Source organism: Electrona antarctica (genome assembly GCF_951216825.1).
Source record: "Electrona antarctica genome assembly, chromosome: 4".
Lineage (NCBI taxonomy): Eukaryota > Metazoa > Chordata > Actinopteri > Myctophiformes > Myctophidae > Electrona > Electrona antarctica.
In genome coordinates, this window is record NC_136809.1 from 1,065,372 (window position 1) to 1,092,020 (window position 26,649).

General features: G+C 40.7%; 2 protein-coding genes across 4 annotated transcripts in view; one reads left to right on the top strand and one right to left on the bottom strand.

Annotated features, from left to right (window-relative positions):
• The window catches only part of etaa1a (ETAA1 activator of ATR kinase a), a 36,118-nt gene extending 26,742 nt beyond the window's left edge, over window positions 1-9,376 (top strand). For 2 of the 3 annotated variants that reach the window (XM_079499107.1, XM_079499108.1), the window contains exons 8-9: window positions 884-1,009; window positions 8,203-9,376. In XM_079499107.1, coding sequence (XP_079355233.1) covers window positions 884-1,009; window positions 8,203-8,480 — 404 coding nt within the window. In that variant the 3' untranslated portion in view covers window positions 8,481-9,376. The remainder of the gene's footprint in view (window positions 1-883; window positions 1,010-8,202) is intronic. The other variant, XM_079499109.1, reaches the window with a different exon arrangement.
• Window positions 9,377-15,762: 6,386 nt separating this feature from the next.
• LOC306922145 (reticulon-3-B-like) overlaps window positions 15,763-26,649 on the bottom strand; it is a gene marked incomplete at its 5' end in the record, with an annotated part of 19,549 nt that continues 8,662 nt past the window's right edge. The window contains 3 exons of the mRNA XM_079499540.1: window positions 15,763-15,859; window positions 25,048-25,106; window positions 25,752-25,798. Of these exons, the coding sequence (XP_079355666.1) occupies window positions 15,811-15,859; window positions 25,048-25,106; window positions 25,752-25,798 (155 nt within the window). The 3' untranslated portion in view covers window positions 15,763-15,810. The remainder of the gene's footprint in view (window positions 15,860-25,047; window positions 25,107-25,751; window positions 25,799-26,649) is intronic.

Sequence of the window (26,649 nt, forward strand, 5' to 3'; positions counted from 1 at the left end):
CAATAATGTTAGAATAGTTCTAATAAATCTTTAAAAATGGGGGGTGTATGTTTTAGTGCAAAACTACAATAGAGGCTATTTCTGAACCCTCTACATCAACATGCCTCTCGTTTGGGCGGCACCCCGAGCTCCTATTGGGCGGCACCCCGAGCTCCTATTGGGCGGCACCCCGAGCTCCTATTGGGCGGCACCCCGAGCTCCTATTGGGCGGCACCCCGAGCTCCTATTGGGCGGCACCCCGAGCTCCTATTGGGCGGCACCCCGAGCTCCTATTGGGCGGCACCCCGAGCTCCTATTGGGCGGCACCCCGAGCTCCTATTGGGCGGCACCCCGAGCTCCTATTGGGCGGCACCCCGAGCTCCTATTGGGCGGCACCCCGAGCTCCTATTGGGCGGCACCCCTAGCTCCTATTGGGCGGCACCCCGAGCTCCTATTGGGCGGCACCCCGAGCTCCTATTGGGCGGCACCCCGAGCTCCTATTGGGCGGCACCCCGAGCTCCTATTGGGCGGCACCCCGAGCTCCTATTGGGCGGCACCCCTAGCTCCTATTGGGCGGCACCCCGAGCTCCTATTGGGCGGCACCCCGAGCTCCTATTGGGCGGCACCCCGAGCTCCTATTGGGCGGCACCCCGAGCTCCTATTGGGCGGCACCCCGAGCTCCTATTGGGCGGCACCCCGAGACCCCGAGCTCCTATTTGGAAAGAAATCCCGGCGCTCGTTGTGTTCAAATTGATATATAATGTTTTTGTAAATCTTTATGGGTGAATGAATGAATGGTGGATTTTTCAGTGGAACCAGGAAAAGCAGGCCCTCTGCTGTGCCCTATGGAGCGGACGCCACTGGTTGGCATGACGATCAATGTCAATGAATCTTGTTCCTCTAGGTGGCGCTGGATCTCTCCCGGCCGATACGGGAGCGACTCAGACCGCCGTTCACAACAACCACAACGCCACCGGGCGGTTCTCCTTTAAGAGGCCGCACCCCCGCCCCGCCCCCCCCACCAACACAGGTGAGTCCAAAACTATGGAATGAACTTCCCATTGCAGTCAGAACTACAGACTCACTCCCAATCTAAACTATGGAATGAACTTCCCATTGCAGTCAGAACTACAGACTCACTCCCAATCTAAACTATGGAATGAACTTCCCATTGCAGTCAGAACTACAGACTCACTCCCAATCTAAACTATGGAATGAACTTCCCATTGCAGTCAGAACTACAGACTCACTCCCAATCTAAACTATGGAATGAACTTCCCATTGCAGTCAGAACTACAGACTCACTCCCAATCTAAACTATGGAATGAACTTCCCATTGCAGTCAGAACTACAGACTCACTCCCAATCTTCCTCCGTAGTCTGAAAACCCACCTCTTCAGACTCCATTTTAGCCTGTAAGCTTGACGACCTTACAGGCGTATGCAAAGGCTCAATTTATGTAACTTAGATAGCATTTTATGCAGATTGCAGACATAGCACTTGTAACGACTCACCCAGTCTAGGACGGTTATTGTTAATAAGGCAAGGTTGTAAGATGCCAAAGTTGTTTTATTACTCGTGGTGGCATACAAAACAATGGAAAACAATATATATTTACATATGTATTCAATATGAATTACTTGGGTTTTAAATATAAAACATAAATGACACACGGAGCAACTAAGGGAAATAATCAAAAGCATTCTAAAACTAACCTTTTAGACACTAACCTAACAACGAAAATAAAGTGACAACAGTGCCCTACTATTGCCTACTCTAATCTAATCTAACTAAATGTACAAAAAGCAGGCTTCCGTGGCCCTGTGCTCTGAATATAGAATTACTACGGATGTAGCAATAAACGGGGTTTCTCTCAATAGATCCATTAAACATAGCAACTCTTGCAGTGATGTTTCTACTACTCCCTGCATGCTCTCTCTGCAACGGAGGGGGCGCTGCCTCTAGCCTGCTCCACTCTGGAGATCAGCTACTACTCCCTGCATGCTCTCTCTGCAACGGAGGGGGCGCTGCCTCTAGCCTGCTCCACTCTGGAGATCAGCTACTACTCCCTGCATGCTCTCTCTGCAACGGAGGGGGCGCTGCCTCTAGCCTGCTCCACTCTGGAGATCAGCTACTACTCCCTGCATGCTCTCTCTGCAACGGAGGGGGCGCTGCCTCTAGCCTGCTCCACTCTGGAGATCAGCTACTACTCCCTGCATGCTCTCTCTGCAACGGAGGGGGCGCTGCCTCTAGCCTGCTCCACTCTGGAGATCAGCTACTACTCCCTGCATGCTCTCTCTGCAACGGAGGGCGCTGCCTCTAGCCTGCTCCACTCTGGAGCTCCACTCTGGAGATCAGCTACTACTCCCTGCATGCTCTCTCTGCAACGGAGGGCGCGCTGCCTCTAGACTGCTCCACTCTGGAGATCAGCTACTACTCCCTGCATGCTCTCTCTGCAACGGAGGGCGCTGCCTCTAGCCTGCTCCACTCTGGAGATCTGCTACTACTCCCTGCATGCTCTCTCTGCAACGGAGGGGGCGCTGCCTCTAGCCTGCTCCACTCTGGAGATCAGCTACTACTCCCTGCATGCTCTCTCTGCAACGGAGGGCGCTGCCTCTAGCCTGCTCCACTCTGGAGCTCAGCTACTACTCCCTGCATGCTCTCTCTGCAACGGAGGGCGCTGCCTCTAGCCTGCTCCACTCTGGAGCTCCACTCTGGAGATCAGCTACTACTCCCTGCATGCTCTCTCTGCAACGGAGGGGGCGCTGCCTCTAGCCTGCTCCACTCTGGAGATCAGCTACTACTCCCTGCATGCTCTCTCTGCAACGGAGGGCGCGCTGCCTCTAGCCTGCTCCACTCTGGAGATCAGCTACTACTCCCTGCATGCTCTCTCTGCAACGGAGGGCGCGCTGCCTCTAGACTGCTCCACTCTGGAGATCAGCTACTACTCCCTGCATGCTCTCTCTGCAACGGAGGGCGCTGCCTCTAGCCTGCTCCACTCTGGAGATCTGCTACTACTCCCTGCATGCTCTCTCTGCAACGGAGGGGGCGCTGCCTCTAGCCTGCTCCACTCTGGAGATCAGCTACTACTCCCTGCATGCTCTCTCTGCAACGGAGGGCGCTGCCTCTAGCCTGCTCCACTCTGGAGCTCAGCTACTACTCCCTGCATGCTCTCTCTGCAACGGAGGGCGCTGCCTCTAGCCTGCTCCACTCTGGAGCTCCACTCTGGAGATCAGCTACTACTCCCTGCATGCTCTCTCTGCAACGGAGGGGGCGCTGCCTCTAGCCTGCTCCACTCTGGAGATCAGCTACTACTCCCTGCATGCTCTCTCTGCAACGGAGGGGGCGCTGCCTCTAGCTTGCTCCACTCTGGAGATCAGCTATCGGGCAGCGGCCGGGAGTGAAGGCTTCAGGACGCCTTTATGCCGTCAGGTGGGCGCAGGTGTAGATGCTGGTTGGAGCAGCGAGGTGCGGAGCGGGCGACCAACGGTGGAGCGACGGGAACGCTCCCCACCAATGGCTGCGCTGACGGATCTGCAGGGAGGGGTTAGGCAACGGGGCGCGCACTGTGTGCACCAACGCAGACCCAGACAGACCTATAGGCCTGCGGCCGTAACACTCCTTATATAGATATTCATAAGTACTCATTCATATACACTCCTTATATAGATATTCATAAGTACTCATTCATATACACTCATTATATAGATATTCATCATAAGTACTCATTCATATACACTCAGTATATAGATATTCATCATAAGTACTCATTCATATACACTCAGTATATAGATATTCATGAGTACTCATTCATATACACTCCTTATATAGTGTAGAATGTCTGTGATCAAGAAGTAGGCAGGACAGGTAAGTGCAGCAGTTCAATGGCTGTTTATTTGAGCAAACTAGAAATCATACAGGAGAAACCCCACATAGGCCTCCTTCACAGGGGTTCAGTCCACAAACAATGCCTCTGTTCCTCAGGCGTTTCCTCTGCCTGGATAGGATGAGAGCAGGGTATTAGGTTTTGTAGTAAAGTTATACAGTCTGTTTCCGAGCGCACTCCTCACTGGAGGCGCGAGCTAGTCTGACAGGAGTTCCCTTTCTTCGGGTGACGTCATCCGTCTTTAACGTTAGCAGTCCCTCTCTCCCTGGTGACAGGGGTCCAGCTCAGCTAGAGCGTACAGCTAGATGAGCCGAACTCGGCAACTCAAATGAGCGACTGCCCAGGGCAGTGCTCAATATAATATATAAGAATTATAGGTTTCTTTCCGACCTTAAATGCTCCACGTCACCGCTGCTGTGGCGGGGCTGCGCTCCTCCCGCAGCGTGGTGCGTGGACTGGGAATCCCCTTCCCTGTTCTATTCATACAGTCCGGTCGTTTCCTCCGTCCCTTTGACGTTGCCTGGACCGTTCCTGAAAGCCTGGGGTGGAATGAGAGTGACAGTTAACACATGCAGGAATGGAGACATATAGATGAATGGGCTGCGGAGGGAGCGTGTGTGAATCTTACCCCCCGACGGTATTCTCTGTGCGTGCCTCTGAGCGTGTGAACCAGCCGCTGTCGGACTCAGAAGTGAGATCCTCTTCTTATACTGCGGCTGTGGCTGATTGTTGATTTGGGTGTGGTCGTTCTGTCATCTCAATCTGGCGGAGGAGGAGATTTGGGATGTAGACGTGCCCTGCTACGAGGCCGAGGGCGGGCCTAGCTGCCCGAGGTGTCTTCTGTCTGACAGCGTGTTTGGTTGCCCTGGCAACGCACTTACCGTCTCGGGGGGTCGCTAGCGAGACCCCACAATAGATATTCATGAGTACTCATTCATATACACTCATTATTATTATTAATAGCAGGTTTAGCGTATAAGGAACTAAACACATTAAATAAATAGTGGGTTTAGCGTATTAAGAATTAAACACATTAAACAAATAGCTGGTTTAGCGTATTAATAATTAAACACATTAAATAAATAGTGGCTTTAGCGTATAAGGAACTAAACACATTAAATAAATAGTGGGTTTAGCGTATTAAGAATTAAACACATTAAATAAATAGCAGGTTTAGCGTATTAATAATTAAACACATTAAATAAATAGTGGGTTTAGCGTATTAATAATTAAACACATTAAATAAATAGCAGGTTTAGCGTATTAAGAACTAAACACATTAAATAAATAGTGGGTTTAGCGTATTAATAATTAAACACATTAAATAAATAGTGGCTTTAGCGTATAAGGAACTAAACACATTAAATAAATAGTGGGTTTAGCGTATTAATAATTAAACACATTAAATAAATAGCAGGTTTAGCGTATTAATAATTAAACACATTAAATAAATAGTGGGTTTAGCGTATTAAGAACTAAACACATTAAATAAATAGTGGGTTTAGCGTATTAATAATTAAACACATTAAATAAATAGCAGGTTTAGCGTATTAAGAATTAAACACATTAAATAAATAGTGGGTTTAGCGTATTAATAATTAAACACATTAAATAAATAGCAGGTTTAGCGTATTAATAATTAAACACATTAAATAAATAGTGGGTTTAGCGTATTAAGAATTAAACACATTAAATAAATAGTGGGTTTAGCGTATTAATAATTAAACACATTAAATAAATAGCAGGTTTAGCGTATAAGGAACTAAACACATTAAATAAATAGTGGGTTTAGCGTATTAAGAATTAAACACATTAAATAAATAGCAGGTTTAGCGTATTAATAATTAAACACATTAAATAAATAGTGGGTTTAGCGTATTAAGAACTAAACACATTAAATAAATAGTGGGTTTAGCGTATTAAGAATGAAACACATTAAATAAATAGTGGGTTTAGCGTATTAATAATTAAACACATTAAATAAATAGCAGGTTTAGCGTATTAATAATTAAACACATTAAATAAATAGTGGGTTTAGCGTATTAAGAACTAAACACATTAAATAAATAGTGGGTTTAGCGTATTAATAATTAAACACATTAAATAAATAGCAGGTTTAGCGTATTAAGAATTAAACACATTAAATAAATAGTGGGTTTAGCGTATTAATAATTAAACACATTAAATAAATAGCAGGTTTAGCGTATTAATAATTAAACACATTAAATAAATAGTGGGTTTAGCGTATTAAGAACTAAACACATTAAATAAATAGTGGGTTTAGCGTATTAAGAATTAAACACATTAAATAAATAGTGGGTTTAGCGTATTAATAATTAAACACATTAAATAAATAGCAGGTTTAGCGTATTAATAATTAAACACATTAAATAAATAGCGGGTTTAGCGTATTAATAATTAAACACATTAAATAAATAGTGGGTTTAGCGTATTAATAATTAAACACATTAAATAAATAGCGGGTTTAGCGTATTAATAATTAAACACATTAAATAAATAGTGGGTTTAGCGTATTAAGAACTAAACACATTAAATAAATAGTGGGTTTAGCGTATTAATAATTAAACACATTAAATAAATAGTGGGTTTAGCGTATTAATAATTAAACACATTAAATAAATAGTGGGTTTAGCGTATTAAGAACTAAACACATTAAATAAATAGTGGGTTTAGCGTATTAATAATTAAACACATTAAATAAATAGCGGGTTTAGCGTATTAATAATTAAACACATTAAATAAATAGTGGGTTTAGCGTATTAATAATTAAACACATTAAATAAATAGTGGGTTTAGCGTATTAATAATTAAACACATTAAATAAATAGTGGGTTTAGCGTATTAATAATTAAACACATTAAATAAATAGTGGGTTTAGCGTATTAAGAACTAAACACATTAAATAAATAGTGGGTTTAGCGTATTAATAATTAAACACATTAAATAAATAGCGGGTTTAGCGTATTAATAATTAAACACATTAAATAAATAGTGGGTTTAGCGTATTAATAATTAAACACATTAAATAAATAGTGGGTTTAGCGTATTAATAATTAAACACATTAAATAAATAGTGGGTTTAGCGTATTAATAATAACACATTAAATAAATAGTGGGTTTAGCGTATTAATAATTAAACACATTAAATAAATAGTGGGTTTAGCGTATTAATAATAACACATTAAATAAATAGCGGGTTTAGCGTATTAATAATTAAACACATTAAATAAATAGCAGGTTTAGCGTATTAATAATTAAACACATTAAATAAATAGTGGGTTTAGCGTATTAATAATTAAACACATTCAATAAATAGTGGGTTTAGCGTATTAAGAATTAAACACATTAAATAAATAGTGGGTTTAGCGTATTAATAATTAAACACATTAAATAAATAGTGGGTTTAGCGTATTAAGAACTAAACACATTAAATAAATAGCGGGTTTAGCGTATTAATAATTAAACACATTAAATAAATAGTGGGTTTAGCGTATTAAGAATTAAACACATTAAATAAATAGCGGGTTTAGCGTATTAAGAATTAAACACATTAAATAAATAGTGGGTTTAGCGTATTAATAATTAAACACATTAAATAAATAGTGGGTTTAGCGTATTAAGAATTAAACACATTAAATAAATAGCGGGTTTAGCGTATTAAGAATTAAACACATTAAATAAATAGTGGGTTTAGCGTATTAATAATTAAACACATTCAATAAATAGTGGGTTTAGCGTATTAATAATTAAACACATTAAATAAATAGTGGGTTTAGCGTATTAAGAATTAAACACATTAAACAAATAGCGGGTTTAGCGTATTAATAATTAAACACATTAAATAAATAGTGGGTTTAGCGTATTAAGAATTAAACACATTAAACAAATAGCGGGTTTAGCGTATTAATAATTAAACACATTAAATAAATAGTGGGTTTAGCGTATTAAGAATTAAACACATTAAACAAATAGCGGGTTTAGCGTATTAATAATTAAACACATTAAACAAATAGCGGGTTTAGCGTATTAAGAATTAAACACATTAAATAAATAGTGGGTTTAGCGTATTAATAATTAAACACATTAAATAAATAGTGGGTTTAGCGTATTAAGCGTGGCTACAACATGGATTAAATAATGTAACGCCCTCAAAGTGTTGATGTTGTTTGTATATTTTATATAAAAGTCCACTATCATTATGCAGTGCATAACTTTAATAATATATCCTCTGATAACCGGGTTGGAAAAAAAGTTACGGTTTGATCAACAGACTTGACGCCGCCTCACCTTTTGACCTTTTGACCCCTGTGTTCCAGCTGGCGGGAGGTCGTTGACCTCCGACCCCAGCGGGAGGTCGTTGACCTCCGACCCCAGCGGGAGGTCGTTGACCTCCGACCCCAGCGGGAGGTCGTTGACCTCCGACCACAGCGGGAGGTCGTTGACCTCTGACCCCAGTGGGAGGTCGTTGACCTCCGACCCCAGCGGGAGGTCGTTGACCTCCGACCCCAGCGGGAGGTGCTCGGCGGAGCAGATCGAACTGAAGAAACGCCAGGCGATGGAGAGGAGGCGACAGAAGATGAACCTTCACAACTGACCAATCAGCACTCAGTATGGGGAGCCCTGACCAATCAGCACTCAGTATGGGGAGCCCTGACCAATCAGCCCTCAGTATGGGGAGCCCAGAGCCATAGTTATACAGAGTCACTGAGGGGTCAGACCAGAGTCATAGTTATACAGAGTTACGTCACTGAGGGGTCAGACCAGAGTCATAGAACACTGGTTCCCAAACTTTTCCACGTCAAGGACCCCCAAATGTACACTAATCAGCCCCGCGGACCCCCATTAGAAAATACATGCCAGGGATCCCCCATAAGAAAGGATGTTTACGGCTCTAGCAGTGATTCGCAACCCTTTTAATTTCAAGGACCCCCAGTTTGACATGCATTAGTCTATGGACCCCCATTTAATGGCATTTCTATCTCTGGGACCCCCGATTTATATTGTAAAATCAATGTTAATTTCCATTTGTACACTCAGAGTTACAGACCCGTAAGGGTCCATTTGGTTCCATGTGTTACACTCTCAGAGTTACAGACCCGTAAGGGTCTGTAACGCTATGAGCTTGTAGATCTGCTATTTTTCAACAGCTAAAGCATAACATAATGCTAACACCAAAAGGGGTTCCCGCCCAGAATGGGTTAACCCATTTAGACCTGAGGCAGATTTCTAAAAAAAAAAAAAAAAATGCTTCTAAATCAGAAACAGTTTTTCCATGTCGACGACACCCAGAATGATCTGTATTTGGCCCCCATCTGAAAATATATTATTCCATGGATGACATGACACTTATTTTATACCTAAAATGTTTGTCCCAAAAATAGCCAATGTTTCCTGAGAAGAATGTAGTTAAAATGTACATTATAAAGTCCTCACAATACAATAGTATCTGTCTGGGTAACAATAGTATCTGTCTGGGTAACGATAGTATCTGTCTGGGTAACGATAGTATCTGTCTGGGTAACAATAGTATCTGTCTGGGTAACAATAGTATCTGTCTGGGTAACGATAGTATCTGTCTGGGTAACGATAGTATCTGTCTGGGTAACGATAGTATCTGTCTGGGTAACAATAGTATCTGTCTGGGTAACAATAGTATCTGTCTGGGTAACAATAGTATCTGTCTGGGTAACAATAGTATCTGTCTGGGTAACGATAGTATCTGTCTGGGTAACAATAGTATCTGTCTGGGTAACAATAGTATCTGTCTGGGTAACAATAGTATCTGTCTGGGTAACGATAGTATCTGTCTGGGTAACGATAGTATCTGTCTGGGTAACGATAGTATCTGTCTGGGTAACGATAGTATCTGTCTGGGTAACAATAGTATCTGTCTGGGTAACGATAGTATCTGTCTGGGTAACAATAGTATCTGTCTGGGTAACAATAGTATCTGTCTGGGTAACAATAGTATCTGTCTGGGTAACAATAGTATCTGTCTGGGTAACAATAGTATCTGTCTGGGTAACGATAGTATCTGTCTGGGTAACAATAGTATCTGTCTGGGTAACAATAGTATCTGTCTGGGTAACAATAGTATCTGTCTGGGTAACAATAGTATCTGTCTGGGTAACAATAGTATCTGTCTGGGTAACAATAGTATCTGTCTGGGTAACGATAGTATCTGTCTGGGTAACGATAGTATCTGTCTGGGTAACGATAGTATCTGTCTGGGTAACAATAGTATCTGTCTGGGTAACGATAGTATCTGTCTGGGTAACGATAGTATCTGTCTGGGTAACGATAGTATCTGTCTGGGTAACGATAGTATCTGTCTGGGTAACAATAGTATCTGTCTGGGTAACGATAGTATCTGTCTGGGTAACGATAGTATCTGTCTGGGTAACAATAGTATCTGTCTGGGTAACAATAGTATCTGTCTGGGTAACGATAGTATCTGTCTGGGTAACAATAGTATCTGTCTGGGTAACAATAGTATCTGTCTGGGTAACAATAGTATCTGTCTGGGTAACGATAGTATCTGTCTGGGTAACAATAGTATCTGTCTGGGTAACGATAGTATCTGTCTGGGTAACGATAGTATCTGTCTGGGTAACGATAGTATCTGTCTGGGTAACGATAGTATCTGTCTGGGTAACAATAGTATCTGTCTGGGTAACGATAGTATCTGTCTGGGTAACAATAGTATCTGTCTGGGTAACAATAGTATCTGTCTGGGTAACGATAGTATCTGTCTGGGTAACGATAGTATCTGTCTGGGTAACAATAGTATCTGTCTGGGTAACAATAGTATCTGTCTGGGTAACAATAGTATCTGTCTGGGTAACAATAGTATCTGTCTGGGTAACGATAGTATCTGTCTGGGTAACGATAGTATCTGTCTGGGTAACGATAGTATCTGTCTGGGTAACAATAGTATCTGTCTGGGTAACGATAGTATCTGTCTGGGTAACGATAGTATCTGTCTGGGTAACGATAGTATCTGTCTGGGTAACAATAGTATCTGTCTGGGTAACGATAGTATCTGTCTGGGTAACGATAGTATCTGTCTGGGTAACAATAGTATCTGTCTGGGTAACGATAGTATCTGTCTGGGTAACAATAGTATCTGTCTGGGTAACGATAGTATCTGTCTGGGTAACGATAGTATCTGTCTGGGTAACAATAGTATCTGTCTGGGTAACGATAGTATCTGTCTGGGTAACGATAGTATCTGTCTGGGTAACGATAGTATCTGTCTGGGTAACAATAGTATCTGTCTGGGTAACAATAGTATCTGTCTGGGTAACGATAGTATCTGTCTGGGTAACGATAGTATCTGTCTGGGTAACGATAGTATCTGTCTGGGTAACAATAGTATCTGTCTGGGTAACAATAGTATCTGTCTGGGTAACAATAGTATCTGTCTGGGTAACGATAGTATCTGTCTGGGTAACGATAGTATCTGTCTGGGTAACAATAGTATCTGTCTGGGTAACGATAGTATCTGTCTGGGTAACGATAGTATCTGTCTGGGTAACAATAGTATCTGTCTGGGTAACGATAGTATCTGTCTGGGTAACAATAGTATCTGTCTGGGTAACAATAGTATCTGTCTGGGTAACAATAGTATCTGTCTGGGTAACGATAGTATCTGTCTGGGTAACGATAGTATCTGTCTGGGTAACGATAGTATCTGTCTGGGTAACGATAGTATCTGTCTGGGTAACAATAGTATCTGTCTGGGTAACAATAGTATCTGTCTGGGTAACGATAGTATCTGTCTGGGTAACAATAGTATCTGTCTGGGTAACAATAGTATCTGTCTGGGTAACGATAGTATCTGTCTGGGTAACGATAGTATCTGTCTGGGTAACAATAGTATCTGTCTGGGTAACAATAGTATCTGTCTGGGTAACGATAGTATCTGTCTGGGTAACGATAGTATCTGTCTGGGTAACAATAGTATCTGTCTGGGTAACAATAGTATCTGTCTGGGTAACGATAGTATCTGTCTGGGTAACAATAGTATCTGTCTGGGTAACAATAGTATCTGTCTGGGTAACGATAGTATCTGTCTGGGTAACGATAGTATCTGTCTGGGTAACAATAGTATCTGTCTGGGTAACGATAGTATCTGTCTGGGTAACGATAGTATCTGTCTGGGTAACGATAGTATCTGTCTGGGTAACGATAGTATCTGTCTGGGTAACAATAGTATCTGTCTGGGACAATAGTATCTGTCTGGTAACGATAGTATCTGTCTGGGTAACAAATAGTATCTGTCTGGGTAACGTAGTATCTGTCTGGGTAACGATAGTATCTGTCTGGGTAACAATAGTATCTGTCTGGGTAACAGATAGTATCTGTCTGGGTAACAATAGTATCTGTCTGGGTAACAATAGTATCTGTCTGGGTAACAATAGTATCTGTCTGGGTAACGATAGTATCTGTCTGGGTAACGATAGTATCTGTCTGGGTAACGATAGTATCTGTCTGGGGTAACAATAGTATCTGTCTGGGTACAATAGTATCTGTCTGGGTAACGATAGTATCTGTTCTGGGTAACAATAGTATCTGTCTGGGTAACGATAGTATCTGTCTGGGTAACAATAGTATCTGTCTGGGTACATAGTCTGTCTGGTACGATAGTATCTGTCTGGGTAACGATAGTATCTGTCTGGGTAACAATAGTATCTGTCTGGGTAACGATTAGTATCTGTCTGGGTAACGATAGTATCTGTCTGGGGTAACGATAGTATCTGTCTGGGTAACGATAGTTATCTGTCTGGGTAACGATAGTATCTGTCTGGGTAACGATAGTATCTGTCTGGGTAACAATAGTATCTGTCTGGGTAACGATAGTATCTGTCTGGGTAACGATAGTATCTGGTCTGGGTAACGAATAGTATCTGTCTGGGTAACGATAGTATCTGTCCTGGGTAACGATAGTATCTGTCTGGGTAACAATAGTATCTGTCTGGGTAACGATAGTATCTGTCTGGGTAACATAGTATCTGTCTGGGTAACAATAGTATCTGTCTGGGTAACGATAGTATCTGTCTGGGTAACAATAGTATCTGTCTGGGTAACGATAGTATCTGTCTGGGTAACGATAGTATCTGTCTGGGTTAACAGATAGTATCTGTCTGGGTAACAATAGTATCTGTCTGGGTAACGATAGTATCTGTCTGGGTAACGATAGTATCTGTCTGGGTAACGATAGTATCTGTCTGGGTAACAATAGTATCTGTCTGGGTAACGATAGTATCTGTCTGGGTAACGAATAGTATCTGTCTGGGTAACGATAGTATCTGTCTGGGTAACAATAGTATCTGTCTGGGTAACGATAGTATCTGTCTGGGTAACGATAGTATCTGTCTGGGTAACAATAGTATCTGTCTGGGTAACGATAGTATCTGTCTGGGTAACAATAGTATCTGTCTGGGTAACGATAGTATCTGTCTGGGTAACGAATAGTATCTGTCTGGGTAACAATAGTATCTGTCCTGGGTAACGATAGTATCTGTCTGGGTAACGATAGTATCTGTCCTGGGTAACGATAGTATCTGTCTGGGGTAAACAATAGTTATCTGTCTGGTAACGATAGTATCTGTCTGGGTAACAATAGTATCTGTCTGGGTAACGATAGTATCTGTCTGGGTAACAAGTATCTGGGTACGTAGTTCTGTACTGGGTAACAATAGTATCTGTCTGGGTAACGATAGTATCTGTCTGGGTAACGATAGTATCTGTCTGGGTAACAGATAGTATCTGTCTGGGTAACGATAGTATCTGTCTGGGTAACGATAGTATCTGTCTGGGTAACAATAGTATCTGTCTGGGTAACAATAGTATCTGTTCTGGGTAACGATAGTATCTGTCTGGGTAACAATAGTATCTGTCTGGGTAACAATAGTATCTGTCTGGGTAACGATAGTATCTGTCTGGGTAACGATAGTATCTGTCTGGGTAACGATAGTATCTGTCTGGGTAACGATAGTATCTGTCTGGGTAACGATAGTATCTGTCTGGGTAACGATAGTATCTGTCTGGGTAACAATAGTATCTGTCTGGGTAACGATAGTATCTGTCTGGGTAACGATAGTATCTGTCTGGGTAACGATAGTATCTGTCTGGGTAACAATAGTATCTGTCTGGGTAACAATAGTATCTGTCTGGGTAACGATAGTATCTGTCTGGGTAACGATAGTATCTGTCTGGGTAACGATAGTATCTGTCTGGGTAACAATAGTATCTGTCTGGGTAACAATAGTATCTGTCTGGGTAACGATAGTATCTGTCTGGGTAACGATAGTATCTGTCTGGGTAACAATAGTATCTGTCTGGGTAACAATATTGAGCTATTTGGTCCAACATATTGTGATATGTGATTTCTTCCTCCCATTGTCCCAGTCTGTAATAAGTTAGGGCATAATTATAATTATCAAAAATGATTATTATAATTAGTAATTGGGTCCTCGTGGCTGTAATTGTGTCCTTGTAAATACATTCAGCATGTTACTTTTACTTTTAGATTAAGAAGCAGTTTTTTACAAAACAAATGTTTTTTCCAACTTTTTCTTTCTTCATATAAATCTTGTTTGTGTTTAATTCTTAATTTCTTTGATTTGTATTGTTGCACCTGTCGGAATTAATTAAAAAAATATTAAATGAATCAAATCTTTGACCTTTGACCTGTGTATGAAAGCTCCGCCAAGGAGTAAATAATAATTAGGAAGTTAATTAACACTAACCGCTATAGCATGTATTGAACAATTAGGATCTAATTCACGCCAGCATTTTTGCCAGTTGAGCTCTTATTTTGAAATGCCACATTTCCAGACTTCCAGAAGTAGTATTAATCTAGTAAGTTGAACAGGTCCAGGACGACTGTTAGATGGGTCTATCCCGGGGCTCTGGAGGGTCTATCCCGGGGCTCTGGAGGGTCTATCCCGGGGCTCTGGAGGGTCTATCCCGGGGCTCTGGAGGGTCTATCCCGGGGCTCTGGAGGGTCTATGCCGGGGCTCTGGAGGGTCTATCCCGGGGCTCTGGAGGGTCTATCCCGGGGCTCTGGAGGGTCTATCCCGGGGCTCTGGAGGGTCTATCCCGGGGCTCTGGAGGGTCTATCCCGGGGCTCTGGATGGTCTATCCCGGGGCTCTGGAGGGTCTATACCGGGGCTCTGGAGGGTCTATCCCGGGGCTCTGGAGGGTCTATCCCGGGGCTCTGGAGGGTCTATCCCGGGGCTCTTGAGGGTCTATCCCGGGGCTCTGGAGGGTCTATCCCGGGGCTCTGGAGGGTCTATGCCGGGGCTCTGGAGGGTCTTTACCGGGGCTCTGGAGGGTCTATCCCGGGGCTCTGGAGGGTCTATCCCGGGGCTCTGGAGGGTCTATCCCGGGGCTCTGGAGGGTCTATCCCGGGGCTCTGGAGGGTCTATCCCGGGGCTCTGGAGGGTCTATGCCGGGGCTCTGGAGGGTCTATCCCGGGGCTCTGGAGGGTCTATGCCGGGGCTCTGGAGGGTCTATCCCGGGGCTCTGGAGGGTCTATCCCGGGGCTCTGGAGGGTCTATGCCGGGGCTCTGGAGGGTCTATGCCGGGGCTCTGGAGGGTCTATCCCGGGGCTCTGGAGGGTCTATACCTCGCTTAAACATGTAGCTAGGTGTAATGTTAGAGTCCACAGAAGTGAACCTTTCAAGCCTGTTTTCTCAACTTGCTGTTTTCTCCAAGACATTACTCTATAAGCCATATCTCCAAAACTGGTGGGTCAAACTGAACAACCAATATGTCCATTTGAAGCTATGATTCCCTGCTTTCACATGACACGAGAACAACGACAATGAGACCGGGTTGTCTTTCAATATTTTTTATTGATATCCGTCTGATTGGTCAATGTCCCTGTCCTTCAACACCAGGAGGGAGGTGATTGGTCAATCCTTCTTCATGCGTCTCACTGCACCAGGAAGCTTGTCCTGGAGTCTGAGAGGGAGACAGACAGGCAGACAGACAGAGAGACAGGCAGACAGACAGACAGAGTTTAGCTCTAGTGTCGTATAGTAAATCAGTACTAGTTGGACTCCTAATATTCCATACATAGTGTGGTAGTAAATCAGTACTAGTTGGACTCCTAATATTCCATACATAGTGTCGTAGTAAATCAGTACTAGTTGGACTCCTAATATTCCATTAATAGTGTGGTAGTAAATCAGTACTAGTCGGACTCCTAATATTCCATGCATAGTGTTGTAGTAAATCAGTACTAGTCGGACTCCTAATATTCCATGCATAGTGTGGTAGTAAATCAGTACTAGTTGGACTCCTAATATTCCATACATAGTGTGGTAGTAAATCAGTACTAGTTGGACTCCTAATATGCCATTCATAGTGTGGTAGTAAATCAGTACTAGTTGGACTCCTAATATTCCATACATAGTGTGGTAGTAAATCAGTACTAGTTGGACTCCTAATATTCCATGCATAGTGTGGTAGTAAATCAGTACTAGTTGGACTCCTAATATTCCATACATAGTGTGGTAGTAAATCAGTACTAGTTGGACTCCTAATATTCCATACATAGTGTGGTAGTAAATCAGTACTAGTTGGACTCCTAATATTCCATACATAGTGTGGTAGTAAATCAGTACTAGTTGGACTCCTAATATTCCATACATAGTGTGGTAGTAAATCAGTACTAGTTGGACTCCTAATATTCCATACATAGTGTGGTAGTAAATCAGTACTAGTTGGACTCCTAATATTCCATACATAGTGTGGTAGTAAATCAGTACTAGTTGGACTCCTAATATTCCATACATAGTGTGGTAGTAAATCAGTACTATGGACTCCTAATATTCCATACATAGTGTGGTAGTAAATCAGTACTAGTTGGACTCCTAATATTCCATACATAGTGTGGTAGTAAATCAGTACTAGTTGGACTCCTAATATGCCATACATAGTGTGGTAGTAAATCAGTACTAGTTGGACTCCTAATATTCCATACATAGTGTGGTAGTAAATCAGTACTAGTTGGACTCCTAATATTCCATACATAGTGTGGTAGTAAATCAGTACTATGGACTCCTAATATTCCATACATAGTGTGGTAGTAAATCAGTACTAGTTGGACTCCTAATATTCCATACATAGTGTGGTAGTAAATCAGTACTAGTTGGACTCCTAATATTCCATACATAGTGTGGTAGTAAATCAGTACTAGTTGGACTCCTAATATTCCATACATAGTGTGGTAGTAAATCAGTACTAGTTGGACTCCTAATATTCCATACATAGTGTGGTAGTAAATCAGTACTATGGACTCCTAATATTCCATACATAGTGTGGTAGTAAATCAGTACTAGTTGGACTCCTAATATTCCATACATAGTGTGGTAGTAAATCAGTACTAGTTGGACTCCTACTATGCCATTCATAGTGTGGTAGTAAATCAGTACTAGTTGGACTCCTAATATTCCATACATAGTGTGGTAGTAAATCCGTACTAGTTGGACTCCTAATATTCCATTCATAGTGTCGTAGTAAATCAGTACTAGTTGGACTCCTAATATGCCATTCATAGTGTGGTAGTAAATCAGTACTAGTTGGACTCCTAATATTCCATACATAGTGTGGTAGTAAATCAGTACTAGTTGGACTCCTAATATTCCATACATAGTGTGGTAGTAAATCAGTACTAGTTGGACTCCTAATATTCCATACATAGAGTGGTAGTAAATCAGTACTAGTTGGACTCCTAATATTCCATACATAGTGTGGTAGTAAATCAGTACTAGTTGGACTCCTAATATTCCATTCATAGTGTGGTAGTAAATCAGTACTAGTTGGACTCCTAATATTCCATACATATTGTGGTAGTAAATCAGTACTAGTTGGACTCCTAATATTCCATACATAGTGTGGTAGTAAATCAGTACTATGGACTCCTAATATTCCATACATAGTGTGGTAGTAAATCAGTACTAGTTGGACTCCTAATATTCCATACATAGTGTGGTAGTAAATCAGTACTAGTTGGACTCCTAATATTCCATACATAGTGTGGTAGTAAATCAGTACTAGTTGGACTCCTAATATTCCATTCATAGTGTGGTAGTAAATCAGTACTAGTTGGACTCCTAATATTCCATTCATAGTGTCGTAGTAAATCAGTACTAGTTGGACTCCTAATATGCCATTCATAGTGTGGTAGTAAATCAGTACTAGTTGGACTCCTACTATTCCATACATAGTGTGGTAGTAAATCAGTACTAGTTGGACTCCTACTATTCCATACATAGTGTGGTAGTAAATCAGTACTAGTTGGACTCCTACTATTCCATACATAGTGTGGTAGTAAATCAGTACTAGTTGGACTCCTAATATTCCATACATAGTGTGGTAGTAAATCAGTACTAGTTGGACTCCTAATATTCCATTCATAGTGTGGTAGTAAATCAGTACTAGTTGGACTCCTAATATTCCATACATAGTGTGGTAGTAAATCAGTACTAGTTGGACTCCTAATATTCCATACATAGTGTGGTAGTAAATCAGTACTAGTTGGACTCCTAATATTCCATACATAGTGTGGTAGTAAATCAGTACTAGTTGGACTCCTAATATTCCATACATAGTGTGGTAGTAAATCAGTACTAGTTGGACTCCTAATATTCCATACATAGTGTGGTAGTAAATCAGTACTAGTTGGACTCCTAATATTCCATACATAATGTGGTAGTAAATCGGTACTAGTTGGACTCCTAATATTCCATACATAGTGTGGTAGTAAATCGGTACTATGGACTCCTAATATTCCATACATAGTGTGGTAGTAAATCGGTACTAGTTGGACTCCTAATATTCCATACATAGTGTGGTAGTAAATCAGTACTAGTTGGACTCCTAATATTCCATACATAGTGTGGTAGTAAATCAGTACTAGTTGGACTCCTAATATTCCATACATAGTGTCGTAGTAAATCAGTACTAGTTGGACTCCTAATATGCCATTCATAGTGTGGTAGTAAATCAGTACTAGTTGGACTCCTAATATTCCATACATAGTGTGGTAGTAAATCAGTACTAGTTGGACTCCTAATATTCCATTCATAGTGTGGTAGTAAATCAGTACTAGTTGGACTCCTAATATTCCATACATATTGTGGTAGTAAATCAGTACTAGTTGGACTCCTAATATTCCATACATAGTGTGGTAGTAAATCAGTACTAGTTGGACTCCTAATATTCCATTCATAGTGTGGTAGTAAATCGGTACTAGTTGGACTCCTAATATTCCATACATAGTGTGTTAGTAAATCGGTACTAGTTGGACTCCTAATATTCCATACATAGTGTGTTAGTAAATCGGTACTAGTTGGACTCCTAATATTCCATACATAGAGTGGTAGTTAATCGGTACTAGTTGGACTCCTAATATTCCATACATAGTGAGGTAGTAAATCGGTACTAGTTGGAGTCCTAATATTCCATTCATAGTGTGGTAGTAAATCGGTACTAGTTGGACTCCTAATATTCCATACATAGTGTGGTAGTAAATCAGTACTAGTTGGACTCCTAATATGCCATACATAGTGTGGTAGTAAATCAGTACTAGTTGGACTCCTAATATGCCATACATAGTGTGGTAGTAAATCAGTACTAGTTGGACTCCTAATATTCCATACATAGTGTGGTAGTAAATCAGTACTAGTTGGACTCCTAATATTCCATACATAGAGTGGTAGTAAATCAGTACTAGTTGGACTCCTAATATTCCATACATAGTGTGGTAGTAAATCAGTACTAGTTGGACTCCTAATATTCCATTCATAGTGTGGTAGTAAATCAGTACTAGTTGGACTCCTAATATGCCATACATAGTGTGGTAGTAAATCAGTACTAGTTGGACTCCTAATATTCCATACATAGTGTGGTAGTAAATCAGTACTAGTTGGACTCCTAATATTCCATACATAGTGTGGTAGTAAATCAGTACTAGTTGGACTCCTAATATTCCATACATAGTGTGGTAGTAAATCAGTACTAGTTGGACTCCTAATATTCCATACATAGTGTCGTAGTAAATCAGTACTAGTTGGACTCCTAATATGCCATTCATAGTGTGGTAGTAAGTCAGTACTAGTTGGACTCCTAATATTCCATACATAGTGTGGTAGTAAATCAGTACTAGTTGGACTCCTAATATTCCATTCATAGTGTGGTAGTAAATCAGTACTAGTTGGACTCCTAATATTCCATACATATTGTGGTAGTAAATCAGTACTAGTTGGACTCCTAATATTCCATACATAGTGTGGTAGTAAATCAGTACTAGTTGGACTCCTAATATTCCATACATAGTGTGGTAGTAAATCAGTACTAGTTGGACTCCTAATATTCCATACATAGTGTGGTAGTAAATCAGTACTAGTTGGACTCCTAATATTCCATACATAGTGTGGTAGTAAATCAGTACTAGTTGGACTCCTAATATTCCATACATAGTGTGGTAGTAAATCAGTACTAGTTGGACTCCTAATATTCCATACATAGTGTGGTAGTAAATCAGTACTAGTTGGACTCCTAATATTCCATTCATAGTGTGGTAGTGAATCAGTACTAGTTGGACTCCTAATATTCCATACATAGTGTGTTAGTAAATCAGTACTACTTGGACTCCTAATATTCCATACATAGTGTGTTAGTAAATCGGTACTAGTTGGACTCCTAATATTCCATATTTAGTGTGGTAGTTAATCGGTACTAGTTGGACTCCTAATATTCCATACATAGTGTGGTAGTAAATCGGTACTAGTTGGACTCCTAATATTCCATTCATAGTGTGGTAGTAAATCGGTACTAGTTGGACTCCTAATATTCCATACATAGTGTGGTAGTAAATCAGTACTAGTTGGACTCCTAATATGCCATACATAGTGTGGTAGTAAATCAGTACTAGTTGGACTCCTAATATTCCATACATAGTGTGGTAGTAAATCAGTACTAGTTGGACTCCTAATATTCCATACATAGTGTGGTAGTAAATCAGTACTAGTTGGACTCCTAATATTCCATACATAGAGTGGTAGTAAATCAGTACTAGTTGGACTCCTAATATTCCATACATAGTGTGGTAGTAAATCAGTACTAGTTGGACTCCTAATATTCCATTCATAGTGTGGTAGTAAATCAGTACTAGTTGGACTCCTAATATGCCATACATAGTGTGGTAGTAAATCAGTACTAGTTGGACTCCTAATATTCCATACATAGTGTGGTAGTAAATCAGTACTAGTTGGACTCCTAATATGCCATACATAGTGTGGTAGTAAATCAGTACTAGTTGGACTCCTAATATTCCATACATAGTGTGGTAGTAAATCAGTACTATGGACTCCTAATATTCCATACATAGTGTGGTAGTAAATCAGCACTAGTTGGACTCCTAATATTCCATACATAGTGTGGTAGTAAATCAGTACTAGTTGGACTCCTAATATGCCATTCATAGTGTGGTAGTAAGTCAGTACTAGTTGGACTCCTAATATTCCATACATAGTGTGGTAGTAAATCAGTACTAGTTGGACTCCTAATATTCCATTCATAGTGTGGTAGTAAATCAGTACTAGTTGGACTCCTAATATTCCATACATATTGTGGTAGTAAATCAGTACTAGTTGGACTCCTAATATTCCATACATAGTGTGGTAGTAAATCAGTACTAGTTGGACTCCTAATATTCCATACATAGTGTGGTAGTAAATCAGTACTAGTTGGACTCCTAATATTCCATACATAGTGTGGTAGTAAATCAGTACTAGTTGGACTCCTAATATTCCATACATAGTGTGGTAGTAAATCAGTACTAGTTGGACTCCTAATATTCCATACATAGTGTGGTAGTAAATCAGTACTAGTTGGACTCCTAATATTCCATACATAGTGTGGTAGTAAATCAGTACTAGTTGGACTCCTAATATTCCATTCATAGTGTGGTAGTGAATCAGTACTAGTTGGACTCCTAATATTCCATACATAGTGTGTTAGTAAATCAGTACTACTTGGACTCCTAATATTCCATACATAGTGTGTTAGTAAATCGGTACTAGTTGGACTCCTAATATTCCATATTTAGTGTGGTAGTTAATCGGTACTAGTTGGACTCCTAATATTCCATACATAGTGTGGTAGTAAATCGGTACTAGTTGGACTCCTAATATTCCATTCATAGTGTGGTAGTAAATCGGTACTAGTTGGACTCCTAATATTCCATACATAGTGTGGTAGTAAATCAGTACTAGTTGGACTCCTAATATGCCATACATAGTGTGGTAGTAAATCAGTACTAGTTGGACTCCTAATATTCCATACATAGTGTGGTAGTAAATCAGTACTAGTTGGACTCCTAATATTCCATACATAGTGTGGTAGTAAATCAGTACTAGTTGGACTCCTAATATTCCATACATAGAGTGGTAGTAAATCAGTACTAGTTGGACTCCTAATATTCCATACATAGTGTGGTAGTAAATCAGTACTAGTTGGACTCCTAATATTCCATTCATAGTGTGGTAGTAAATCAGTACTAGTTGGACTCCTAATATGCCATACATAGTGTGGTAGTAAATCAGTACTAGTTGGACTCCTAATATTCCATACATAGTGTGGTAGTAAATCAGTACTAGTTGGACTCCTAATATGCCATACATAGTGTGGTAGTAAATCAGTACTAGTTGGACTCCTAATATTCCATACATAGTGTGGTAGTAAATCAGTACTATGGACTCCTAATATTCCATACATAGTGTGGTAGTAAATCAGCACTAGTTGGACTCCTAATATTCCATACATAGTGTGGTAGTAAATCAGTACTAGTTGGACTCCTAATATTCCATACATAGTGTGGTTGTAAATCAGTACTAGTTGGACTCCTAATATTCCATACATAGTGTGGTAGTAAATCAGTACTAGTTGGACTCCTAATATGCCATTCATAGTGTGGTAGTAAATCAGTACTAGTTGGACTCCTGATATTCCATACATAGTGTGGTAGTAAATCAGTACTAGTTGGACTCCTAATATTCCATACATAGTGTGGTAGTAAATCAGTACTAGTTGGACCTCTAATATTCCATACATAGTGAGGTAGTAAATCAGTACTAGTTGGACTCCTAATATTCCATACATAGTGTGGTAGTAAATCAGTACTAGTTGGACTCTTAATATTCCATACATAGTGTGGTAGTAAATCAGTACTAGTTGGACTCCTAATATTCCATACATAGTGTGGTGGTAAATCAGCACTAGTTGGACTCCTAATATTCCATACATAGTGTGGTGGTAAATCAGCACTAGTTGGACTCCTAATATTCCATACATAGTGTGGTAGTAAATCAGTACTAGTTGGACTCCTAATATGCCATTCATAGTGTGGTAGTAAATAAGTACTAGTTGGACTCCTAATATGCCATTCATAGTGTGGTAGTAAATCAGTACTAGTTGGACTCCTAATATTCCATACATAGTGTGGTAGTGAATCAGTACTAGTTGGACTCCTAATATTCCATACATAGTGTGGTAGTGAATCAGTACTAGTTGGACTCCTAATATTCCATACATAATGTGGTAGTAAATCAGTACTAGTTGGACTCCTAATATTCCATACATAGTGTGGTAGTAAATCAGTACTAGTTGGACTCCTAATATTCCATACATAGTGTGGTAGTAAATCAGTACTTGTTGGACTCCTAATATGCCATTCATAGTGTGTTAGTAAATCAGTACTAGTTGGACTCCTAATATTCCATACATAGTGTGGTAGTAAATCAGTACTAGTTGGACTCCTAATATTCCATGCATAGTGTGGTAGTAAATCAGTACTAGTTGGACTCCTAATATTCCATACATAGTGTGGTAGTAAATCAGTACTAGTTGGACTCCTAATATTCCATACATAGTGTGGTAGTAAATCAGTACTAGTTGGACCCCTAATATTCCATACATAGTGTGGTAGTAAATCAGTACTAGTTGGACTCCTAATATTCCATTCATAGTGTGGTAGTAAATCAGTACTATGGACTCCTAATATTCCATACATAGTGTGGTAGTAAATCAGTACTATGGACTCCTAATATTCCATACATAGTGTGGTAGTAAATCAGTACTAGTTGGACTCCTAATATTCCATACATAGTGTGGTAGTAAATCAGTACTAGTTGGACTCCTAATATTCCATACATAGTGTGGTAGTAAATCAGTACTATGGACTCCTAATATTCCATACATAGTGTGGTAGTAAATCAGTACTAGTTGGACTCCTAATATTCCATACATAGTGTGGTAGTAAATCAGTACTAGTTGGACTCCTAATATTCCATACATAGTGTGGTAGTAAATCAGTACTAGTTGGACTCCTAATATTCCATACATAGTGTGGTAGTAAATCAGTACTAGTTGGACTCCTAATATTCCATACATAGTGTTGTAGTAAATCAGTACTAGTTGGACTCCTAATATTCCATACATAGTGTGGTAGTAAATCAGTACTAGTTGGACTCCTAATATTCCATACATAGTGTGGTAGTAAATCAGTACTAGTTGGACTCCTAATATTCCATACATAGTGTGGTAGTAAATCAGTACTAGTTGGACTCCTAATATTCCATACATAGTGTGGTAGTAAATCAGTACTAGTTGAACTCCTAATATTCCATACATAGTGTGGTAGTAAATCAGTACTAGTTGGACTCCTAATATTCCATACATAGTGTGGTAGTAAATCAGTACTAGTTGGACTCCTAATATTCCATACATAGTGTGGTAGTAAATCAGTACTAGTTGGACTCCTAATATTCCATACATAGTGTGATAGTAAATCAGTTTCATACATATTGTGAATATGTCCATAATTATGTCCATAGTTTATTCATATTCTGCAGAAAACCTGGAGACTGACATTAAGTAATTGGAATGGATCGTATCAACGGTCGAGAAATGACAACCAAGCTATTTTCGTGCTGGTCTGTCTGTCTGTCTGTCGGTCGGTCGGTCGGTCGGTCGGTCGGTCGGTCGGTCGGTCGGTCGGTCGGTCGGTCGGTCGGTCGGTCGGTCGGTCGGTCGGTCGGTCGGTCGGTCGGTCGGTCTGTCGGTCTGTCGGTCGTTAAACTCACCTGATCATGGTTTCTTCCATTCTGGAACCGATCAGCTGAATGTAGCGATCTATCTGAGTCTGAGACGCGCACGCACACACACACACACACACACACACACACACACACACACACACACACACACACACACACATACAGTGAATAGATATGAGACAAGCATTAAAGAGACAGCCTTTTTGTTTTAGCATTTAGAGCTATGAGCTTGTAGATCTACTATTGAAGAGCTTGTAGATCTACTATTTTTGAAAAATCGTGAAAATGTGGCGCAAATCTTTGAATATATTATATTCTTTCAGAGCGAACGTTTTTAACTCAAATCTTTGAATATATTATATTCTTTCAGAGCGAACGTTTTTAACTCAAATCTTTGCTTCTGGAGGGGGTCCCTGGAACAACATATTTTCAGATGGGGGTCGGCGGCCAATTACAGATAATTTTTGGGGTCCTCAGAGGTACTACAGAGGGTCAGGGACCCCTAGGGGGTCCTCAGGGTTACTACAGAGACCCCTAGGGGGTCCTCAGGGTTACTACAGGGGTCCTGTTAGGGGAACTCATATTAGCTACAAGCTCACAAAGCCTCACAGTGCGCAAGGCGTTGTGAGCTTGTAGATCTCACACACACATTATTCACACACGCGCACGTACGCACACACACACGCACGCACGCACACACACACACACACACACACACACACACATGCTACCTTGTTCTTCTGGTAGATCAAAGGGGAGGTGAACGCGATGATGTCAGCTGTAAACAGACACATGATTGACAGTTACAAATTCTGTGAAATTATTTATTTACATATAAATTTACCTTTTTTTTTTACACAGTTGTGGCGTAGCCTGGACGGCCAGACTGACATTGGTATATCCAGATATTAGCCTGGACCTTCAGACTGACATTGGTATGTCCAGATATTAGCCTGGACCTTCAGACTGACATTGGTATGTCCAGATATTAGCCTGGACGGCCAGACTGACATTGGTATGTCCAGATATTAGCCTGGACCTTCAGACTGACATTGGTATGTCCAGATATTAGCCTGGACGGCCAGACTGACATTGGTATGTCCAGATATTAGCCTGGACCTTCAGACTGACATTGGTATGTCCAGATATTAGCCTGGACCTTCAGACTGACATTGGTATGTCCAGATATTAGCCTGGACGGCCAGACTGACATTGGTATGTCCAGATATTAGCCTGGACGGCCAGACTGACATTGGTATGTCCAGATATTAGCCTGGACGGCCAGACTGACATAGGTATGTTATATAGAGTAATATGTTCTCATGTATGTATTAGATTAAACAGTGGGAGGGATTCTGGAATAGCCAATTAGCTACAAACGTTATGCAAAGCTCGGCCAATCACAGCGGAAGTTCGATTCCATTATTCCATTACTCCGGAGGCAAAAGAAGCAAGCAAGCAAGTACGATGGTGACGTATATGCCGATCAGTGTCGGGTGGATTACAGGAAATGTATATGTATATGTAATTTGTAAGTTTATTAGCGGTATACTGTGGTTACTTTGCGCCCCGTTTGATGTGTATGTATCGTAGCAGCATATGACGTCAGGTATAACTGGTACAACTAGC